Source organism: Lepeophtheirus salmonis, chromosome 5 (genome assembly GCF_016086655.4).
Source record: "Lepeophtheirus salmonis chromosome 5, UVic_Lsal_1.4, whole genome shotgun sequence".
NCBI lineage: Eukaryota > Metazoa > Arthropoda > Copepoda > Siphonostomatoida > Caligidae > Lepeophtheirus > Lepeophtheirus salmonis.
The window spans coordinates 8528242-8550748 of record NC_052135.2 but is presented as its reverse complement, the minus strand read 5'-3'; the positions used below and the strand labels follow the sequence as shown (position 1 = coordinate 8550748).

Genomic DNA, 22507 nt, shown 5'->3' with positions numbered 1-22507 from the left:
AGCGGTGCTTATCTTGCACATCTCCAAAGCTCACAACACGGTCATTTTGCCCGTAAAAGTTTTCTCATCTGAAAAAATGATGATGCGTCCAGATGAGCTCTTGATATCATTCAAGATTTTCTTGGCACGCTCAAGTCTGTCTTCTCGCTGACGTTCAGTTAGCAGAGGGAGTTCAGTACGCCTCAAGGACTTTCCTCCAGCCCTTTTCAATGCCCTTGAAACAGTAGATCTCGACGTTCCCATCCTTCTGGCCATATCGGCAATGGACCTGTTGGGAATCCTCTTGAAAAATGCCTTTACTTGCCTTGTTGAGACAGTGGGCTTCCTTCCAGTCCCAGGGGAATGCTTGAGATCACCTCCAGCCTCCAAGCGCTTGGAAACGTTGTAAATTGTCTCCAACGAGGCCCCAATCTGTTCCTTAATGTTGTTATGAGGCACTCCCGCTCGGAGGAGGGCTGCAATTTCGATCCTCTTTGTTACCTGATTGGACATGGTCTCACATGTGGAAGTTGTTAGGCTCTCACAGGAAGGATTTTTGTTTATTTTAACAGTAAAAATACGAAACAATCAGATTGGTTGCCACAAAACCTCTTAAAAAGTATATTTACATCATTGGTAAATAATTTTGCACGGTCCGGTATGTCGGAATTTTCTAGTTAAAATTAGCTATTTTTGTAAAAATGTAAATATGAAATCAAACGGACTTTTTCAATAATAAACTTTGTAGAATTACGCAAACATGTCATAATGATTTTCTATGATATCCCTCAAAAATTGTTTCTTTATATTTTATATATAAAGAAAATGTATTTTAACAAAATTAAATAATTTAACATAAAAAATACATTTTAACAAAATTAAATAATTTAACCTAAAAAATACATACAATACCAACAATACAAGAATGGTGCAAAGGAAATTTTGAGGAATTTTGGCCTTTCTTTTCACCTTATCTTAATCTCTTAGACTTTATAATGTAATGCATGGTCAAATACGATGCCAATGCAGTTTCCAGACTCAGGAAAGACATCATTACATCAGCCATTGAGCCAGTTTGAGCAAAATCCCGTTGTTCGTACTAGATGCAAGTGTTCTCCGCCAAGTTATTCAGAACAAATGCATGCACCTTGAATGAAATATTGCCAGGTCTATTGTAGGACAAATTAATGTCTGTAAAAAACTATTAATACCTATTATTATAATACAAGCCATAACCTGGTGGTAGTATTGTATTGGTCTAACAAAAAAGCTAAAAAGACTACAGTTGTATCACTCCGGCTGTAAATCATTTTTGTTAGTCCTAGTATCGGTCCTTATTCGTCTTTTATGGCAACTACAACAGTTGAGATACATAACGTAGTCACTTATTACAAGAACCCATAATAATTTGAATACTATTCGTTCCAGCTTTAATGAATTTTTTCTTTCTTTTCTTTCTTGAATCTTAGATTGGAGTGAGGAAATTAAAAGAAGTATAGCTTGAAACTGTCGGACTAAAAGAACGACTAATCGTCCCTTAGGACTGTTGAATGGTAAACAGATCAGACTGATTAGTAAAAAGACTGAAAGGAATGATGTAGCTCAATGGACAACGTACTGGAGAGAAATTTATTCTCTTGAACTCAATGTGCGTTAGATTGCGTCCCAGTTGTTCCTAGAGAAGAAGATATGAATAAAATATATGGACTTTAAAGAATATTTCTTAGTCCGATAGTGTAAATTTAATTCTATAATATTTATTTATATTTAATTATTGCAACTCCAACTGACAAATTAAATGAACATACAAAAAATAATGAAAGGGGAAGAAAAATAGACTGATCAGGAGTAGTCCTAGGACCAATCCAACATTTCCTGTATGTAACTTTTTTATGGGTCTTTAATTTAAGACCACTCTATTTATTCTGATCTTGCTTTCCATTTTCTTATTCTTTAAAAAAATCTTATATACAACTCAAATATAAATTATGCGCTTAGTTACCTTTCTATGCACCTGATTTAATGTACTTTTTCTGCATGTATGTATGTGCATATATTGTATACAACATTTTATTGTTATTCTATAATTAACATACTGTGCAATTAGGTATTTCATTATTAAATCATGTGATGAGTTGGCTACCTACCTATAAACATACAAGTATACATCATTGAATGAATTCAAGAAAAAACAATTCATTAGAAGACTATTTTGATAGGAAAAGTGGGCTTTTTATTTTTGATTTCTATATAAAGAGATTTAAAAATACATCCATCAAGACAGCATAAACGAAGGTAATTCCTTTACATCATTATGCAGGTAGCTAAATAGTACCAACATACGAGTATTAGAAATAGTGTACTGTCATTAGATATCAATCAGTTTTTCATTATGAGTAGATGATATATTCAATAATAATATATTAATATCAGTATTTATCCTTGATTATATAGAAAAAGATAAGAAAATATATGACCTAGGGATTTAACAACGATGTACTCTATAATTGAACTTTTTGTTCTGTATTTATGTACATTTAGGTCGTTTGTATTTAAACTTTTTTTAATAAAGACTAGTTCAGAAAAGCGGTGACGCCGTTGCTGGAAAAAAGCTTAAACTGAAATATTTAACTTCAAATATTTGGGTGACTATATCTTCACAGATATCGAGGCAATCGATGTCGCTAGATGGTGTTAAAAAGATAATATTATGTATTAAAAGCTTCTGAATATTTTTGTGATTACTTGACTCAGTATCGTTTGAGCTGTCGTCAAAGATGGTAACAAAGACAAACAAAGAAAAAATACGCTATATTATACAGTTTTTCTTCGAACAATGGAAAAAAGTAAGGCAGATGGCTGAAAATGTGAATAGTGTTGTTAGTCCTGATATAGTAACATGACAAGTCCCCCCAATTATGGTTTCGTCGATTCGGTTCCGGTAATTTGTATGTCAAATATGCACCACGCTCTGGAAGGCCAACTATCCAAAAATGTGGATATAATAATGGAAATCCTCGAGTCTAACTGTAATGTAAGCTCTGTTTTGATTACCAAGAAGGTAAAAAAAATTATATTTTTTTAAAATCCATTACAAATAATGGATTTCTTTTTACTACGTATTATTATAATATTTTTGGAAAATCCCTTTTTCTCTTCTATTTATGTATAATCATAATCGTTTTATCGATTGATTTCTATTTACGTATTCAACAATATTAAATTGTATATATGCTTATATTTATTGAATTATTGAAAAAAAATACTTTCAACTGCAAATAATATTTGTACAGTGTATATTCAATGTATACCGAGTGGTCCATATAAATCTGAACACTTTGAATTTCAAACTTCAACAAGATATAATTTATTAATTAACAATAGAATGTCAACAAAATTAATACTATAAATGGATGTGTGTCTGAGCTCTCTTAATGATTAATATAGCAGCATTTAGCGGCAATGATAGCTTCCAGGCAGTGTTGCAGCACTCGCTGTGGGTATAGTACTCTTTCATAGTGCTTTGAGGACATCTGTGAACATTTTTAGTCTTTGCCTCGAAATGCACCCAAAAGGTGTAGTCGAGGGGTTTGGCATCAGAACTGTAGGGGGGGGGGGGCCAACAGTGTCAAAAAAGAGTTCAAAAGAATCTTCCCACGGAAGAGATGGGTTTCTTTCTTTGTTGGTGTCAAATGTGGTTTCTCCGTCCTCACAAGGTTCTTTACACTACCTTTTTTATAGTTCTCCTGACGATTTGGTGTAAAATTCAAAGATATCTTGCAATAGAAATCATGGACTTGAGGGAATTGCCCTGGGTCGTTTTCTATTGTTCCTCCGGATCCAGTTTGGTCTTTTTGACAGAGTCTTTCTTCTTCTCAACGTTTCAGATTTCCTAACGGCGTAAACATTGGCCCTGGAGACACCCAACTGCTAGGAATGTGTGTATGGAAATTTGTCAATCACGTTCAAGAGTCATTTTCTCGACTTGTACGTAAGCTATACCTAGAGTAGAGGTTTTATATGTTTTGTAACTAATTTTTATCGAAATATGAATTAATTTCAATCGCTGATCTTCATTAATTATTGAATTAGTAAGTGTTTAGATTTCAATGGGCCACCTAGTACTTCAAGAAAATGAACAGTTGGAAAAAGCTGTAAATTCAAGGAAATGAACAATAATTATGAAACACGTCAACAGAAGAGCAAAATAGAATTTTTTTTTATCAAAATTGAGTCAGGTTTACATTTATACTACTCCAACAAATAATTTTCAATTTATATTTACAAGTTATTGTTATTGACATTTTGCATGTGCAGCAAATAACACTCTAATTAGGCAAATTAATAGTCACAATAAATAATGATAAATCAACAGATTTTAGAGTTAAGAGGGGTCATATCAGGGCCAATATAAGTGTCCTAAATCAAATAAAGGCTCTGAACTATAGGAAAAAATATTGAATATCTTAACTCATTCCACAAATTTGAATACAACCCCTGTTATTGTCTTAAATATGTCGATAAAATATTTGGCTGTATGTCAAATGAAATAAAAAAAAATTAATAGGGACTTTCTCCTTTTCTTGATTTGAGTTTAATATTGTTTTTATTATGACTAACCATATACTGGAAAGCATGTGGTATCATATAACCGATGGGACATCATTAGCCAACTTATAAAACATTCATATCCAAAAGATGGCCCAGATATTCGGATTCTAGCTAATAAATAAAACCCATTTAATAGAGCGACAAAGTATTTCTTGAAGAAGTTTTTATCGCATAAGTACATGTCAGATGTTGCTTTTTTTGTCGTTGTTGTTTTTTTGGGGGGAAGGGGGTTTATAATATATATATGTATTTCTCTTTTATCTTCTCCTTTTTTAATTCCAAGTTTTAATATATAATATCAGTAGTACCCGCCATTGTCCAGAGTTATTACGCATCATCCAACAGTCAAACATTGCCTAATAAATGTTAAATTGTTACTCACCGTTTTTCATAAGCACACTCACCCGTAGTGTTGTGTCAGGCCTTATTTATTTGGTACAGTCCACTCCAGTGATTGGAGTGTTGAGACTGGCCCTTAATACCGTCATTCCTTCGGACTGTCAGTACAATATGGATTTAAAAAATAAAAAAACGTTGAGAGACGATATCAAGGACTGAACTTTATCAGTTTTACCGACTGGCATTCAGAACAGAACTGAACCGGGCCGATACTGAACTGACTGGAACTGTAGTCTTCAGTCCTAAATAAGGATCGACAAAACATTACTCTTACGTAGTTATTCAATATTTAGATGAAAGATATCCTTTCCTCAAGAATGACAGAATAACTATAATAGTAGCTTGAGAAACAAAAAATAATATGGCATTATGACTGATGATCAAGGGAGTTCTTTTGTCTCAAAAGACCTACGTGGGAAAATTTTATTAGTATCCCTAAATTGTTTTTTTCTTAGATAAACAGTTTGAATACGATGTACAGGGTTAGGCAGAAGTATCCAGACATATTCTTAATTCCTTTTTTTTTTAATTTAGTGCGTTTATATTGCCAAGTTTGTACTTTACCTGAACGTACTGACGATAGAAAACAATTTTTCTTTTTATACTTTATTTCTTCAATTTCCCCATGAAGCAGCAAGATGAGAAACGTAAAGTTATTGCAGAATTGTTTGAGGCTCAGACAGTAATAAGTTCACATATATGCCAGGAGCACTGTTTATGACGTCAGAAACCGACTCAAGGCGTTTTCCAATTTATCATGTAGTTCCCACAAGGCCCAAAAGCGGACTGGCCACTTCCTGGCTTGCCTCAAGAGGTCCACAAAGCAAATACTGGCATTTCAATGACTGTTCATGCTTGGAGGAGGTCTTTGAGTAGGCCTGCAACTATCTAAAACATTAACTTAGAAGAGGAATAATGGCCTCATAGCTTGTTTTACGAGAAAAAAGTATAAATCCAATATAGGTGGTAGAAAAGCCCGACTATCTCATAGTATCCCGAAAATTCATGTGGATCATTCAAGAAATACAGATGTAGAATGGAGAAGAACTATAACGAACCGTGAGCTGTACTTTTGGCTTATGATGGGGACTAATGTGACCAACAAAATTGTTTCTTCTCTCTCACCAATATGGGCCTTAGTTCACAAAATAATTTGAATGTGTCCCCCTGCTTCTTTTTCTAAGATTGATATAGTTCAATAAAATATACATAAAAAGCTATTCTTTTGAAATTGAAAGGATCCCTTAATTTTATAAGAGCATGAAATCATTTAGTATTTTTAACGAGAGAACATAAAAGTTTAAGTAATCAATAGTGTACAAAAGACAAAAAGTAACACTGATGATTTGTTGCAGAGTTATAAGTGAAAGTTCTTGTTGGACCAGAAGTAAAACTGAGGATGGATATCTGAGTCATTCCTGCCTATACCATTACGAGACACAGATTGGCCTTAGTGCTTATTTTCTTCATCTTATAGCTACTGACAGCTATTTTAATGAAACAAGCTGCTCTTTTCTCAAACATTTTTCAAATTGTCAGGGTGACCATGTTAATTTTATGTTTATTTTTTTAAGGATACTAGCAGATCACATTATTTTCAATTATGTCAATGGATTATAACTTAGTGAGCCCGTATCCTTAATAAGTAAAAATGTAGGAAGTTTAGAGGCAAACTTTGCCCTCGGGCCGCCTATTGAGAACCCTTATCTCTCAGCTACAACCACGCATTCAGCTTTATGTGACTTAGTACTTTGCCTTTGGAATGTAATAAATTTATTTTCAAGAAACAAGGGATTATTGTAATTTAGGATCTAACCATGACATACATTTTCAACAGACCATTTTTGTATTTACATAATAACAAAATCCTTGATTTATGATGATGAAAAGCCGATACAAAGTACGTATTTATTTTGACTCCATTCAATTACAAATAAAAAACACTTAATTAACGGATCTAAATGTTTATTTTTAGACATGACGTTAATTTATATGAGGAAAATCAATTATCACAAATCAACGAGAAATAAACAAAACTACTTTCTTTATTCAATAAATTGGATAAAGAAAGTTCCAAGGAAAACAAAAAATAAATGAAGTAATGATGTTTATGACAAAAACTTTTTTTATTATAAGAAAATGAATTAATTTAATCTTTGACATACGTGGATATATTTGGAACGAGAGAAACAGATGCGTTTTATTTTATTTATTTATCCTACTTGTAAAATAAAATTAATTAAATCTACGATTTACCAATGGCAAAAGTCCTTGAATTATTGCTTCAAAATAAACCTTATTTGAATAAATATTAGTAATGTTGTGACAATCCATACTGATGGAGTCCAGTCTTAGAACCGTTCCAAAGTACTGGTCCTTAAGACTGACGGTTCTTAGGACTGTGAGTACTATAACTGATTTTAAAAAAATAAAAAATAAGTTGAGTAATGTCCTCAAGTTCCGAACTTTTTAAGTTTTTAGAACTCTATATACAGGACTGAACTGGACTAGATCGAGAGTGATCTGGGTGGGACTGCAGTCTTCAATCTTAAATAAGAACTGACACAACATACATCTAATGTTCATAATGGTATAACCTTACTTTTTCCCATGAATAAAGAATATGATTCGCTTTCTTTTCTAATTGTTGACATTGACTTAACCTGATGACTCAAGGATGCTCTTACTGACTTTTGAAAGGGGGGGGGAGGCAAATATCAGTCGAAAAAATGGTATATTAGACGAAAAGTTTGATTTAATGTAAAGAAACTTTGTAATGTTTGTTTCAAAAGATAGCAAAAAAATTATTATGTAGAAAAAGGTCATCCAAAAAATGTGTCTTTTATTTAAAAAAAAAAAAAGTTATCCCCAAAAGAATTAAACGTTGAAACACATATACATATACATACAGGGTACTATAATTAACTTCTAGCTTAGTCTAGCATTTCCATCCACAGGTTCTTGCCACTTCATAATTGATAAATTTTTTTTGAAATTTTGCAATTAATTCCATAATTTCCCTACAAAAAGTACTTTACGACTTGGAGTAACTTAGATGGATCTTTGCCTTTCATTATCTCTAAGCTTTTTCTAGTCTTCTCCTCCAGTTTCATCTTCAGTAACTCTGACCATACAGAGCCCTCCTCAAAAATTCGTCCAATCCAAGAAAATACAAGAGTCTTCCAAAAATCTCTGAAGGATATCATCTCAGACCCCTGAATTTCTTGATACAATATTTCTTCTCCAAAAAATCAGCTTGTTTGGTCCTTTAAGAAATTTTAAATGTTGGCCTATTGCCACTTTATTTGCTAATCGTTCAGAAAACCCTCTAATCCTCAACTTTAGGTAGTATGAATGTGTTCCAGATAAAAATTCTGGAGGGAACATCCCTAATGGTAAAAGTATCGTACTTAGACATTGTGTTGACAATTACGTTTTCAATCTTCTATCGATTTTCATACCCATCCCTTCTTTCTAGTGCAACAAACGATTTTAGTATTTTAATTACTTCTACAGGTTTTAACTTTTGAATGTCTATTCTATTTGAGCAGTTTGTCATAAGTTTTGACTTCTGAAAATTAATCTCTAATTAAGAAATGTATTGAATTTTGCAAAGATATTGTCTGTAAAGTTAAGGGATTTTTAATTTTTTTTTTTCCATCTCCTCAGTAAAGTTTAGTCAGGTTGTCTGCAAAAGCTTCTACTTTCTTTTTTAAGCTTCCTACTTTAATCTCTTTGATGATAGAACAATTTTCAATTTCCATTATTAGAGGGTTCAATACAATTATGAAAGGACAAGGTTAAGTTAGGTCGATTTGGTGACACCCCTTACTGACTAAGAATCTATGATAAATATCTACCATCTTGGAAAAAAAATTCCAAAACCATTTTTCCTGAGACATTAATTGATATGATATATCAAAAATTAATATGTTTATTCTTTGAAAGCTATCGATATCTCTCTTATTAGTATTCATAACGCCGATTTCTTGAAATCTAATCAAATTTTGTGAAGCTGTGAACAATTCCCTACTATGAATAATAGTCAAACAGTTGAGAAGAATTGGAAACTGATTTGGGGCCTCATTTTCATTTTAGGGGAAGGTTAATATATATGGTGTAATAAAATGAAATCCATTATTTTTAATGGATTAAAATAATCCATTAATATTTATCTTCTTGCTAACCAAAATTGTGCTTACACAATGATCAGACTCGACGATTATCCATATAATTTTGACAATTCGCCTACCAGAATTAGATGCATCTTAACATCAAACCCAAGGATATTGTATATGGATGCTACAAACCCTGTTTCTAAACATGCCCTCCTTTTTCAAAGACAGGCAAAATAGTGCTGAGCAAAGCATCTCTCTCTTCGACTCAGATCTTAAAAGAATAAGAAAATATTATGAATAAAATTCATGCATTCAAAATGGCCTATAATATTTCTTCGATATCAGAACTAAATATATTTATATGTATATTTCAACTTTTCATGTGCAGGAATAAGGAACTTTCATTTCAACTACAGAAACACATCATTGACAATAATCATATTAATAAGTCTGATATTTTATTGAAATACTGGCTTATTTGAATTCCTTGTCTACTTCCGATATTGTTTCTGAAAATTGAAATGAAACCAATGTTGAAAATGAACTCTTTGACTCAGTTCATGTTATGAAGAACTTTTTTAACAACTTCTTGTCCCGAACTCATTTCGTTCACCCCAACTTCAGAGGAAAATAACGGAAGGAAAAGTTTCACATATTCTAGATCTTTACAATAATGAAGTAGGAAACCCTTTAAAATTGCCAACAACTAACGGAGAGGGCATAGAAACTACGGTCAATAGAAAAAATACCTAAATGTGAAGCCTACAGATAGTTTGTTTCATGAGTCAACGATCCCTGTGCTTAGACAATACGGGGAAAGAAATGACAAAAAGTTTTGATTGCCACGGTGGACTTATTTGAAGTAATTTGGACGTGGGGGATGATTGTAAATACACGATCCCCACTAATTGAAAGTTAAAAGATAAATGGAGGGAAAACCAATTACTAAAGACAGCTCTCTGCTTCACTTTTTTAATATTGGCTTGATGAATGGGAAATCTCAGAGACAATTCAACAAGTCTCACCAAGCATACGTTTTTAGCAGATAACAAACATCAACTGGACTATATTTGATGTCTCAAGAATTACTGGATGAGGTCGATATCAACCATATTTGATGGACTTACCCGTCCATCATATCTTGTATTTCTAAATTGTTATGTTTTTCAAACTTTTCCTAATTTAAAAGATAAGCGGACAATAATCAATCAAATAACTTCATCTAAAAATCTCAACAAATATTTAGAAAACTATTTTCAAATATTTCTGAGCATGATCCTTATGCTTCAGGCATTGCCGAAGCATAATCTCTGAGGTAAATGATAAAATTCATGGGAACAAAAAATAATAGGATGTTAATAAAATAAATTAAGAGTTAAAAAACTACAGAGTGAGTAAGGTCGAAGCCTTTATGTTCAGAATATCTTGAATGCTCCAAATCATTTGTATTGTTTGTTTATGTTTAAACGCAATAAAAAATAATTTGTTTTAATAAAAAAGGTATTTATAATCTGAAGCAAAAAGTTCATTTATTTATTTGAGTAAGTAAATATAATCTACAGGAAGGGTAGGCAACTCTTCATCGACCTGGAGGAATAATTAGTCCGCTAAGTGTAGGATGATTTATAGTCAAATCAAGTCCAAAAGGAGTCCTCATGGCACTAAGTAAATGATAAGTTATCGTAGCAGATAACTTAGGAAAAGGGTTCATAGTATAGAGTTCATGATAAGTTATCCTAACCTCAAGTCCAAGAAGAGCCCGCATGGCACCAAGTTTATGAGTTTTCGTAGTACACAATTGAGGAAGAGTTATCTAATGACGTACAAGCGATTTCACTGTATCAAATTGGTATAGGTACTGGACTTGATGTCTATCAGAAGTTCTATCGATATGAATCATTCTAGTTCCAATGATTTCTATTGCAGAATGATAATATTCAAGGATATTTCCACTCACTTCATAAAAATATGGAAGTACATATTTCTCTTCACTTGTTAATTGTTTTCTCCTAGTTCGTAGATTGACTACTAAAGCTTCCTTTCCTTATCCAAGAATTCGTTGGTTATACCAATTTGACATCACAATAGTATTCCCAAACATCCAGAGCTGTTGTTTTTTGGCAGTGTTTGTAACGTTAGCATGAAGCAGTCAGTTCTACTATTTTAATTGAAATATGTAGATGTAAAAAAGTCAATCATTCGGGGGGGATAATGACCTAATTGGCTAACTTCCATATATATCATTTCAGGTCTTTCTGTATATTTCTCAATCTTGAAGGAAATGTTAAGAGATATAATAAGGATTGTTATTTGATTTCAGATCAATCTAATCAATAACGATTTTGATTGTCTCTTCCTTACCCCCGAATGTATGGAAGTATACACATTAATTGAACTAACTATATTCCTAGAGGCTACATGACTTTCCTTTACAGCAAAATAAACATAATATCATAATTCAGAATACTTTCTGTTTTTTTAACAAAATAATTAATTTCTGTTATTAAAATGTATATACCTTTTAATTTACTTTTATTTTCTTATTGCAAAGTTCTCAGGAAAATAAATTACATTTACTTCATGGAATAAATAAGAAATGCAATTTGTTGCCTCTTAAATCAACATAATAAGTAATTGGGTAATTTTTAATTGAATTCGTTGACTGAGTTCTTTATATCTTCACCTATAAGATCATTAAAGTATTTACATCATCTACATATCCACAAGGGGAGGATTTTAAATCCAGTACAAGAATATACTTCAATATCTTGGCAACCCTGGGATCTATGTTTATCAAAGTTAACTCATCACATTCAATTGGCAAACTTGTATTAAAAAAGATAAAGCAACTGTGAGATATCCTCCAAATACGAGCGCCGTGCGGCCATTATTGTGTACATCTATACCGGGCACAACCCCATGGAGATGATTGAGTTGGCAAAGCTCCCAAAATCCATGAGGACAAGGCTTTCAAGAAGTCTGAGGGGTGATGAACACATGCAACCATGATTAATCAGGGGTATCCGCAGGATTATTTTCAGGGTGCTTAATTTTCGGAATTTAAAAAAAAAAAAAAAAAAATTAGAATTTCTTGGAAGAAAATTTGAAAAATATAATTTTTCTATAAAAGTCAAATTTTTAAGAAAAAAATGTCGAAAATACAGAGCTGTTCACAAAAATTATATTTTTTGAAAAGAAATATTTTAAATATAAAATTTTTGGGACAAAAAATTTAATTATCATATTTTTTAGAGAAAAATTTCAAAAACCCATAGCTATTCACAAAATATTAAATTTCTAAAAAAAATCAAAAATCTATCGCTATTCCCAAAAAATTAAACTTTTTAATTTAATATTTGAAATCCCATAGCTTCACAAAAAAAAAAATTTTTTTTTAATTCTAAAATTAGATTTTAGATGTAGAATTTTTTTTTTCTACTTTCAAATATAAATTTTTCGTAAAGAATTTCAAAAATTATTTTGCTAAAATTAAATAAATTTTCTGGAAAAAAAAGTGAAAAATTTAATTAAATTTGAAATTTTTTGGGGATTTTTTTACAGCCCATTCAGCTCTCCTTTTGCAGACACCCCTGCTCATGATCGTGTTTGGGCTAATAAATGTTAATAAACTAATGGAATACACGATTAAAATGAATGGACATGTGACCTCTTTACTCTGAACCCCTTTATGTATACATTTGAAATCTTATACTTTTTAATTTTCGTCAATTTATATTACCAAATATTCGGAGGAGCACTTAAAAAGCAAGAACTTATTGCCACAATACTAGAATTATAAGTTGATGCATACTATTTGGAGGACCATATCGGGGCTCAACGAAGTTTTATAAATTAAATGAGGGGCTTTAAACTATAGTTGACATTCTAACGTATGGCAATTTATATCCGAAGCTTGAATGCAATGTCTATCATTGACCTAAATATGTTGATAATGGTATACTATATAGGGTAAAAAGTATTCAATCGGACATTTTCCCCTTTCTTGATATTTGTTCAAGATTGTTTTTGTGTCTACTCATCAGGTATGGATATGTAATATCTGACACATTTATTTGTCTGTATATGTTTATTTTTAGCATTACTTCCATATAAGTAAACAGTAAGTTAAAATGTGTTTTTTTTCTTGTTTTTAAATTGTGTATGGATCACATTTGTATTCTTTGACGAATTATTGTCAATTTGAATGTGTCGCTAATTGCACTTAAAGAAGTCAAAATAAAAAAAATTAGAAATTGACATATTTTATGGTCGACATTTATAGGGGTAAATATAAGCCTCTTAAATTATATAAAGCTTCTAAAATGTAGCTGCAATACTATATGAGTGTCTTAACTCATCACATAAATTTGAGTACAATGCGTATAATTGACTCAAATATGCCTTTGACGTTTAAGCCTATACTGGGGGTATCAAAAATATTTCTCAATCACTTAAATTGCTAATAACTCGAGGTTGTATTGACTTGTTTTAAAACTTCTGACATGTGATGATAGCTAAGATTCTCAGCTATAGATATTTCTTGTTGTCTTTTGTTTTGTTATTTATCAACTATAGAGCATTGGAATTGCATAAGAGTTGCCAATTTGCAAAAAAAGGAAATTGTCAAGCATACTTGTGTAGACCCAATATCGCTTACAGCATCAAAAAACGTCTAAAAACTGAAAAATCATTAAACGGGAACCCTGGTAGTTGCTCCATAAAAAAATCCTTATCTGTGATTAAAGTGGCTGTCATTGCTGTACCAAGGAAGTCCATGAGATAAAAAGCTAAGGACCTGGATGTTTCAAAAGACACAGTCAAAAGAGTCATCAAAAAGGAAGTCTTCGGTGGTAAAAAAAGAGTCCCTTCTTACAAATGTCCTCAACCCCAACCATCTTCTTTGTTGTCAAAAAATTATACAACAATCTGAAGTTAGCGTTAGTCAAACGAGTCATCATCTTTTCCGATGAGAAGGCCAGTATATAATCATTATTATGGTCGATATATTACATTAATGGATCTTCTTGAGGGTGCTAATGTCATCTCAAATACAAAGTACCTTGTCCCGTCATAAGTCTGGGATTAGTTGCATCAACTGGCCTCAAAATGCCCTTAATTTAGTTCTGATTACATTATCCAATTAAGTTCCGAGTTAAACCCATGGGTCAAGCTTCCCCAAGAACAATGTAGTTCTCCAATAGGAGTGAGTACCCACACATACTCCCGAAAAGACCCAGCCCTTTCTCCAGATGAACATGGCTTTTTGGACAAGACAATTTGGTTACAATAATCACCAGATGTGAACTTATTAGACTTTGTCTTCTGAGTACATGTAGCGAATATGGCCTGTGGCAAACGCCATCCCAACACTGAGGCTCTGAAAGGCTCTATCGATGAGATATTGGAAAATACGTTCAAGGAATTGGTCAGAACAGCTTAGAGGTCATCGTTATGATTAATGGAGTTAATATTGAGTTTTAATCAACTTAAACTGTATTTAGAAAAGGACTGAAATAAAATAAGGTAGTCCAATATTAAACTGGTGAAGCATATAGTTCTTGATTAAATTTGGGGCTCAGAATCGGGAAATAGTTTGGATACACCCAGGAGGTTAAATTGTCTTCTTTTCTCGATTTTTATTCAAGATTGTTTTTATGTTGACGCAACATATATATTTATTTGTTACATGTATTTTGATGTTGAATTGTATTCACTTTAAGTAGGTAAAACAAATATATTTCAAAATCTAGCTGTAATAAAAAAGATATTCATTGATACATTCATTATTTCTCCCGAAAATAAATAAATTGATAAATTGATCACCCTTACTCAATAAAAGAGACTTTATTTTTAAAAAGAAATTTTAAGATAAAACTAAAAATTCCTTTTATAAGTATATACCAAGGTTTGTAATCTGATATTACATTGATATGTTTATTAATACAAAATTTATTAATAATAGATGAACTAAATAATAAACGTGATACTACTCAAAGTAGTTTAAACATAGTATTTTCTTCGAATTTCAAGGGATTCTGTCGATTCAATTTTATTAAAAGGTCTTCTTATAGAATTTCAGATTTTTATTAGTTTTGTTTGTTATATTTTTAAAACCTACATTGATTAGAAGATGTCATTTTTTGGGTACAAGGAAAATTGTCCTAGTAGGGGTATTGTCACCAAAAAGCCTAATTTTTAAAAATTGTAAAGTTTTGTCTTACAGAGACTTTAGTTTTGAAAAATGTATTTCCTTCGTTATCATAATAAGGCTTAATTTACGATATTAAGCTTCTAATTGCATTATTTTTTGGGTCTTTTGAATAGTGTTTGATTGAAATTATAGGAAAATAGTTAGAGTTCATATTTATCTTTAACTTCCTACAAAAACAACTTCATATTTATTTTTATTCACAAGTTCATATTGGGAACAAATTTCACCATTATATTTTGGATTCTTAACAAAAATTCGTAAAATTAAAAAAACTAAGCTGTGTCTCAATTTTTATTTTATTCCAAAGCCCTTCTTGGTTAAAATTCTATGTGTTCCACCTTGACCATTCTTCCTTCTCGCACTAATTTTTCCCTCGGTCAATTTTCCTTGTCACACAAATTTCCCCCTCGGTCAATTTTCTTATAACCCAATTTTAGAACTGGAACTGAAACATACAATTTTTTTATTTTTTTTTTGAACAACCACCAGCATTTTTTTTCATTAGTAAAGGGTGCAACAACAAAACGTCCTTTTTACACAAGGCAATAAAACAAGTTTTACAAATCAGATTTTTTTTATTTTTGCTCCACTATGATAGTACAACTTTAAAGTTTTCTTTTACACCGTTTTTGAAAATCAGATCAAAGAGGTATTGTTATACACTGAATAAACTGAACTTCCGTTATTTCATTTAAATTTTAAAATGAATAATTATTTTATACAAAATTTCATTGTAAACATATTTTAATTCATAGCTGTGGATGATTCGTTGATTAAGTAATTATTTTAGACTATTTCGCAAAAGTTTTAAAATGTTGTACTTCCGGAAAACTGCTTCAATTTAGAATCCATCAGAAAAACACATTTTTTGCCAACAATTTCATCCTTCTGCCATTATTATCCGTAGAATTACTTGCATTAAAATAATTGTGCAAATTTCAAATCATGAAAATAAATTGAATAAACTTTTTTATGTATATTCGAAATTGAAGAGACTTATTGAGATAAGCAGACTCGCTAATTGATACACAACCTTGTTTTCATAAATCTTGCTACTTTTTACTGAAATTTCATCAAGTATTTCAGTTATTTTCTTATCATGACCTTGAGCACTCTCACAGTCTTTCAACTGACAAGCAACCATATATTTTCATTTGAAACGTGGTTTGCAGTTGACTCCAAACCAAGAGGGATCTATTGCTTCTCCAACTATTTATTCTAGAGATGTATCCATTGATAATACTATAATAGGGCTTTACGAATTCTAAAGTCTCTGTTTCCTATCACAAGACAATTTTCCAAAGATTCTCCTTCATCAGTGTTATTTTCCACGCGGAGTAGTTAGATCCTTTAAGGGGAACAATGGACATTATATCTACAGACATATCAAAACAAATAAACTTCAATACTCAATTCAAGCACAACAGAAAGGTATAAAAGCCCATAAATAAATGATATTACTGAAACTTTCTATCATCAACTAAAATAAAAGAGTTATAATATATACCAGGGAGCACTATATACATGGTAGCAACACGACATTTATTATAAACACGGACCGATAAATATAAGGACAACTACATATATAAAACTCTAAATATATACAGATCAGTATTGACATAATAGTGTAATAATATTCATATTCATCTCAAAATCAATCATCAACCACAAGCAGTTGATGTCGCGACCCTATTTTGGTCGACACCCACAGACCACTGCCTTATGGTATGATAAGTGATGTAAATCGTGTTTATTTTTTAGCTGACCTGGTTTTTTTTTATTGGTAGTCTGAAGAATTAATTTTCCGTAGTTTTTCTCATTATTGTCTAACTCCTAAGTAGTGAACTTCATTTAACTATATTCAAAGCCTGATTGAACATTCGTGTTTGCTCATAAAAGACGGAGAGTAACCTCGAGGATTTGTTGCGGAGTAATAATTATTGAACTTTGAGTAGAATTTAGGATTGACATCGTAGTAATTCTTGCCAATGTCCTTGTTTATTTCATTCTCTCGGACTCCTTCATTGTCACAGCTGATTGTAGGTGATCTAATAAAATGGTATGAATGCTAAGCTCCTTTTTTTCTAAATCATTCTTCAAATTGTAAGGGTTACCCTATTGATTTTCGGTTCCTTCTTTTTTAACATGCCCAAAATACACAAGATTTTAATCATTGGTTATGATGTCTCACTCAAATGCACAATTAATAAATTTATTATCAATATTTAATCATTTTTTTCAATAAAATTAATGCACTTTACAAAAGGAACTTTTTTTACCATTACTTATCTATAGAGAATTCAACAAAAGTGTTTTGGTATACGTACTGCAAAACCAGGTCTACATATTAAAAGGTAATTTTGTATAATGTATTAATGAATTGGCTGTATTCGAGCAAAAGTACCTTGTACACATTTACGAATTTTAAAAGAGGTTCTTGGTTACAAAAATGAAAAAAAAAAGAATAATACTCCAAAGTAGTTTCATTCAGTAATCTCGCAAATAAAATGACAGATGTATAAAAAATAATATCAAAGTAACATATGGGGTGAAAAGTATTATCCATTTTTTTGAAAATAACAAAAGTAGCGTCATACATAGCACAATAACTCACAAACTGAAAAAGAGATTAAAAAATATAAAAAAAAAGTGTTATCTATGTATGAAGCCCAGTACTTTTCATTCCATGCATTATAATAATAACAAAAAGAAAAACAAAAAAACACGACAACTGTTCCAATGGAAGAAATACTAATCCATTCTCCGATATCAATTATCAATAGACATGATTGATTATTAGTATTGGAATATACTTATGGATTGACAAACATGCAGAATATGGAGCAAGAAAATAATTGTATAATTACTCCAACAAAAAACGACCATTTAATGCATTTTATAGTAATAAATATTACATATTTTGATTAAAAAATTCAAAGGAAACATCAATCAATTCCATAGAGGAAAAAAAATATAAGATTTTTTGGTTGAAGCATAAGTGAGTTGACCATAACAATGGAAAATAGGGTTTTTATACAATTACTTTACATCTAGACACTTTTTTTACTTTTAAAATTGTGCAACCTTTCTAATAATATCATATTATTGTAATTCCATTATTTAACAAACATATAATATTTCCCCTATTCTATGTAGTTACGTAGACATATACTTCAAATATACGTATCTTACTAATACATTCTCTTCTTTAAGAGAGAAAAAGCACATTATAAAACTAATGGAACTAATAAAAAAACTCGCAGTCCAAAATTAATGCTGAATAACCTGATACAAATACCATATTTTGTTTCCTTTAAAGACTACATACCTTCGTTTATACAATACATATCATTAAACTCAATTTAATCCACTAGACATCAGAATGTACCATGTAGCTTCAGTTTGACCTATGACAAAGACAGTGATTGTTCATCAATTCATTTTTTTATAGCGATGATAATAACATCATCATTAAGAGACTCAAAATATGTAAAACTATGAAGGAATTAAATGTTCAATATCACTGAAAGACATAAAACAGATAGTTTATAAAATATTTTTATTTTCTTCATTGAAACTTTTGTTCTATTAAGTTTACTTTATATTCAGCCATATACAGGACATTTAAGATTAAATGATATATCCAAAAGGAATACAATGAAATTTGAATACAAAAACTAACTTTTAAATTTTAAAAATTGTCTTTGGAGCATAATAAAAATTAAATCTTCACATAAAACTAAAGGTAATCTTTTACTAAAGTTAATGATTAAAATATTAAATTCTTCTTTAAATTAAATTAAGTCTTTAGATTTTTGTTATTTCTTAGATCAAAAGCTACGATTTTTATTTCAACATACTCTCATAGGGCAAAACTTTGCACTATTAATAAATAAATTTACAAAGTGATAATGTGGAGGTTGCGTCCCACTTGTCTATGATGTATAATAATTCATAATCAATTTCTCCAGATCTTGTATAGAATCCTCCTATACTTCCACAAAAACTGAAAAGTTTCATACGGAAAAATATCATCACTCTATATTTTTTACCACAACCAACGTAGTTGATTTTATATTATGTGTTTCCTTTTTTTGTTTGCTTGATTTACAGCATGAAAGAAAAAGGTTAAATAACTTTTATTTGTAAAAGAGATTTAAACTTTGAATGACCCAAAGAAACAAGACCAAGACTTTCACATACTACATAATATAGTGAATGAATTAAAAAGTAATAAAAAGGAAATGTATCGAAGCATGCATTAACATATAAAACTCATTTTTCAATGCGTGTTGGTAGATGTCCTAATTTAATTCATTCATTCCATTAATACATGCATACAGATTACATAATGACTCAAACCAATTAAGCACCGTCCATAAAGTATGTGTATAAAAATATACTATTATCTAGAAATAGCTTCATCATTTATTAAAAAATATATACATTTTAAAGCCTCCTTGCAAATCCTCTTTACGCGTGGCTCCAGGAAAGGAATAAGAGTTCAATTGATGCACTTCAGTTTAACTATTTCTTATTCAGTAGTAGGGATATTTAAAGCTGAAATAGAGACAATTCCCGTTAAATGAATCAACTATTAGAGCACGAGTCAAAAGAAAATAATTAAGGAGCAAAAGTATAGAAGTCAACACCTCACAATTTAAATAAATCTGACTTTTAATTGGGTCTTTTATAATTATTAAAGCTAAATTTATGAAATGTCTCTAAACTTTTCAAAGAGTATTTTATGTAGATTGTAGATATTTAGAATAAATATAATATTAAATCAGATGTTCCTATATTGTCAAATAACTTTGGTTTTCATGTAAGAACGTCGTACATGCATGCATTTCTAAATCTAATAGCATAGTCACCTTCATTTGAATTAATTTATTATTCATATGATAATGCTTCCATTTTGTATTTTTTTAGTTGCATGTATGTATACATATTTACTAGATTAGAAGGAAATGAATAGTAGGTACTTTTATTTTACTTACTATGGAAATATCGTATCCAGAAGAGCCTTACATAAATGTAAAACATACTAAAATTGTTTCAGCTTTGTAATTTTGAATAAAGCCTCAATATATTAATATATAACGTACCTAAAATTTAATTACTCTTATTTCAGATATGGAAGAGAGGACGAGGAAATGATGGGGATCCGATTCTGCAATGAAATCGTCATGGTGTCGGAGCAAATATATCCTTCTCTCAAGTCCGAACCAGATCCCAATTCAATTGAGTTCAAAATAAGCAAAACCGGCTTCGTCACTGTACCCATAAAACTTCAGCTCAATAGCTCTGCACCCCCGAGTATTCGCCTCCATCCTTGTCGTCCTTACTCTGGTTCACCCATTGGTACCAACTATGAAGTGCAAGTATTTGCATCCGCAGGTCCAGACATTGTTCCAAAGCCTCAAAAAATGATTTGTATGAGTGTGCAAGTCCATGAATCCGTTGAAGAAACCCAAGAGTCTCCATCCATTTCCTCTCCGAATGTCAGTCTTGAGAAACATTTCCTCCTCAGTGATAACAATGTCAAATTGAACATTTCCCTAAATAAAAACAACTATGTTCAAACAGAGCAGATTAAAATCAATGTACATTTGCATCGTTCTAAAGGAGGTCACTCCGTCAAGAGACTTAAGTTTGTCATCGTACAGCAAGTAGATGTTGCTATGTTCTCAAATGGAAGCTTTAAAAATTACTTAGGAGCTCTAAATGTGGATGATCTCAATTCCAACGAGAAATCCTTTTCCTCTACCTACGAGATGGAGTTTCTCCTTCAAAAAGAGTACTCATGGCTTGCAGTACAGGAAAAATATCCCCATAAAACACGCCTACAAAACTTTGCACCCTCAGTCGTTATGGCTAAAAGCTCCATTTTTGTCATAAAAGTGCATTATTTTGTACAAGTCACCGTAAGCTTTGGTCTTCTTAAGAGAGACGTTCATATAAAGATCCCTTTTATTCTTAAGGGTCTGGATCATGTAAATCCTCCAGAGTCTGAAACACAATAATAAAATCCTCCAAAGATCTCTCGAAGCATCCAAACATTTGTGCAATGTACCAAACATACATATATTCTCATATGTAAATATCACCAAATTATTTTTAAATGTAATATGACTTTAACACATATCAAAAAAGTTAATTATAACCACAGCAACGTTTATTGTCCTAATAAATTATTTAGTTGTATCTTTTCAAGTATCAAGCATGAAGTTTTTTTTTTTGGGGGTTGTTTTTTTTAGAATAACAAATGAAAATACTCTTGACATTGAAGACAATATATTCTATATACAAACTTAAAGAAAAGTAATGGGAGTAATAATTAAATGGAAAAAGAAAGCTAAAGCCTTTCATGCAAAAATTATGCCAACAATCTAAAGATAAAGAATAGATAAATAAAATCCTTTCATATAGACAATCAACAGATCAATGGAAGTTTATGTATCACTGAAAAACCAACAAAATCATATATTAAGAAAGAATAATTATGAAGACTTCTACTTCTTTAATTACCTATTACTTACTTATAAGACTTTCTATATTTGGCATCATGGGAGAACAAATATTTTTGATAAGCACAATTCTAATATACATACAATGATACCTTTTAAAATCTGGTTTTAAATAAATAAATCATTCAGATATTAATTTTTGCATAAAATATTTTGCTTATGCTAAATATTTTTTTGTGAGCTATTATTAGCTTGAATAACCGTATATAAAATATTTTATCATTCTGGGGTTTGGTTCATTAATGATGGTTCGGGGTGTATTTTATTATTTAGACGTTTTCATATTTATGGGAAGGTTGCTCAATTTGGGATATTTCCCTTCTACTTGTGAAGTTTAGATTTTGTGTTAAATAATTTATCTTCCCATTTTGAAAAGCCTTAAACTAAAATTTAGCTAAGATTCTTGATATTTGAACCAAATAACAAGTGAGCCCCCACCCCCCAAAAAAAAAAAAAATCTTATAAATATTTATAAGTTTGTCTCTCGCCTCTTTTCTTCTCCCTTTGTATCTTGTATCTACAACCTCCTTCTCTCTGTCCTTTTCTTATTCCACCTTCATTCTTTGTTTCTATTCCCCTCTATTAAGCCCTGTAACGCCACCACCCTAGGCTAATATATATATAACTTATTATCTATATAAGTAATTATTTAACAGCGT

The 22507-nt window shown here is 31.0% G+C and overlaps 1 protein-coding gene across 1 annotated transcript in view; it reads left to right on the top strand.

Annotated features, from left to right (window-relative positions):
* LOC121117058 (phosrestin-2) overlaps positions 1–21537 on the top strand; it is a 48246-nt gene extending 26709 nt beyond the window's left edge. The window contains exon 2 of the mRNA XM_040711356.2: positions 20453–21537. Coding sequence (XP_040567290.1) covers positions 20453–21344 — 892 coding nt within the window. The 3' untranslated portion in view covers positions 21345–21537. The remainder of the gene's footprint in view (positions 1–20452) is intronic.
* The last annotated feature ends 970 nt before the right edge of the window (positions 21538–22507 follow it).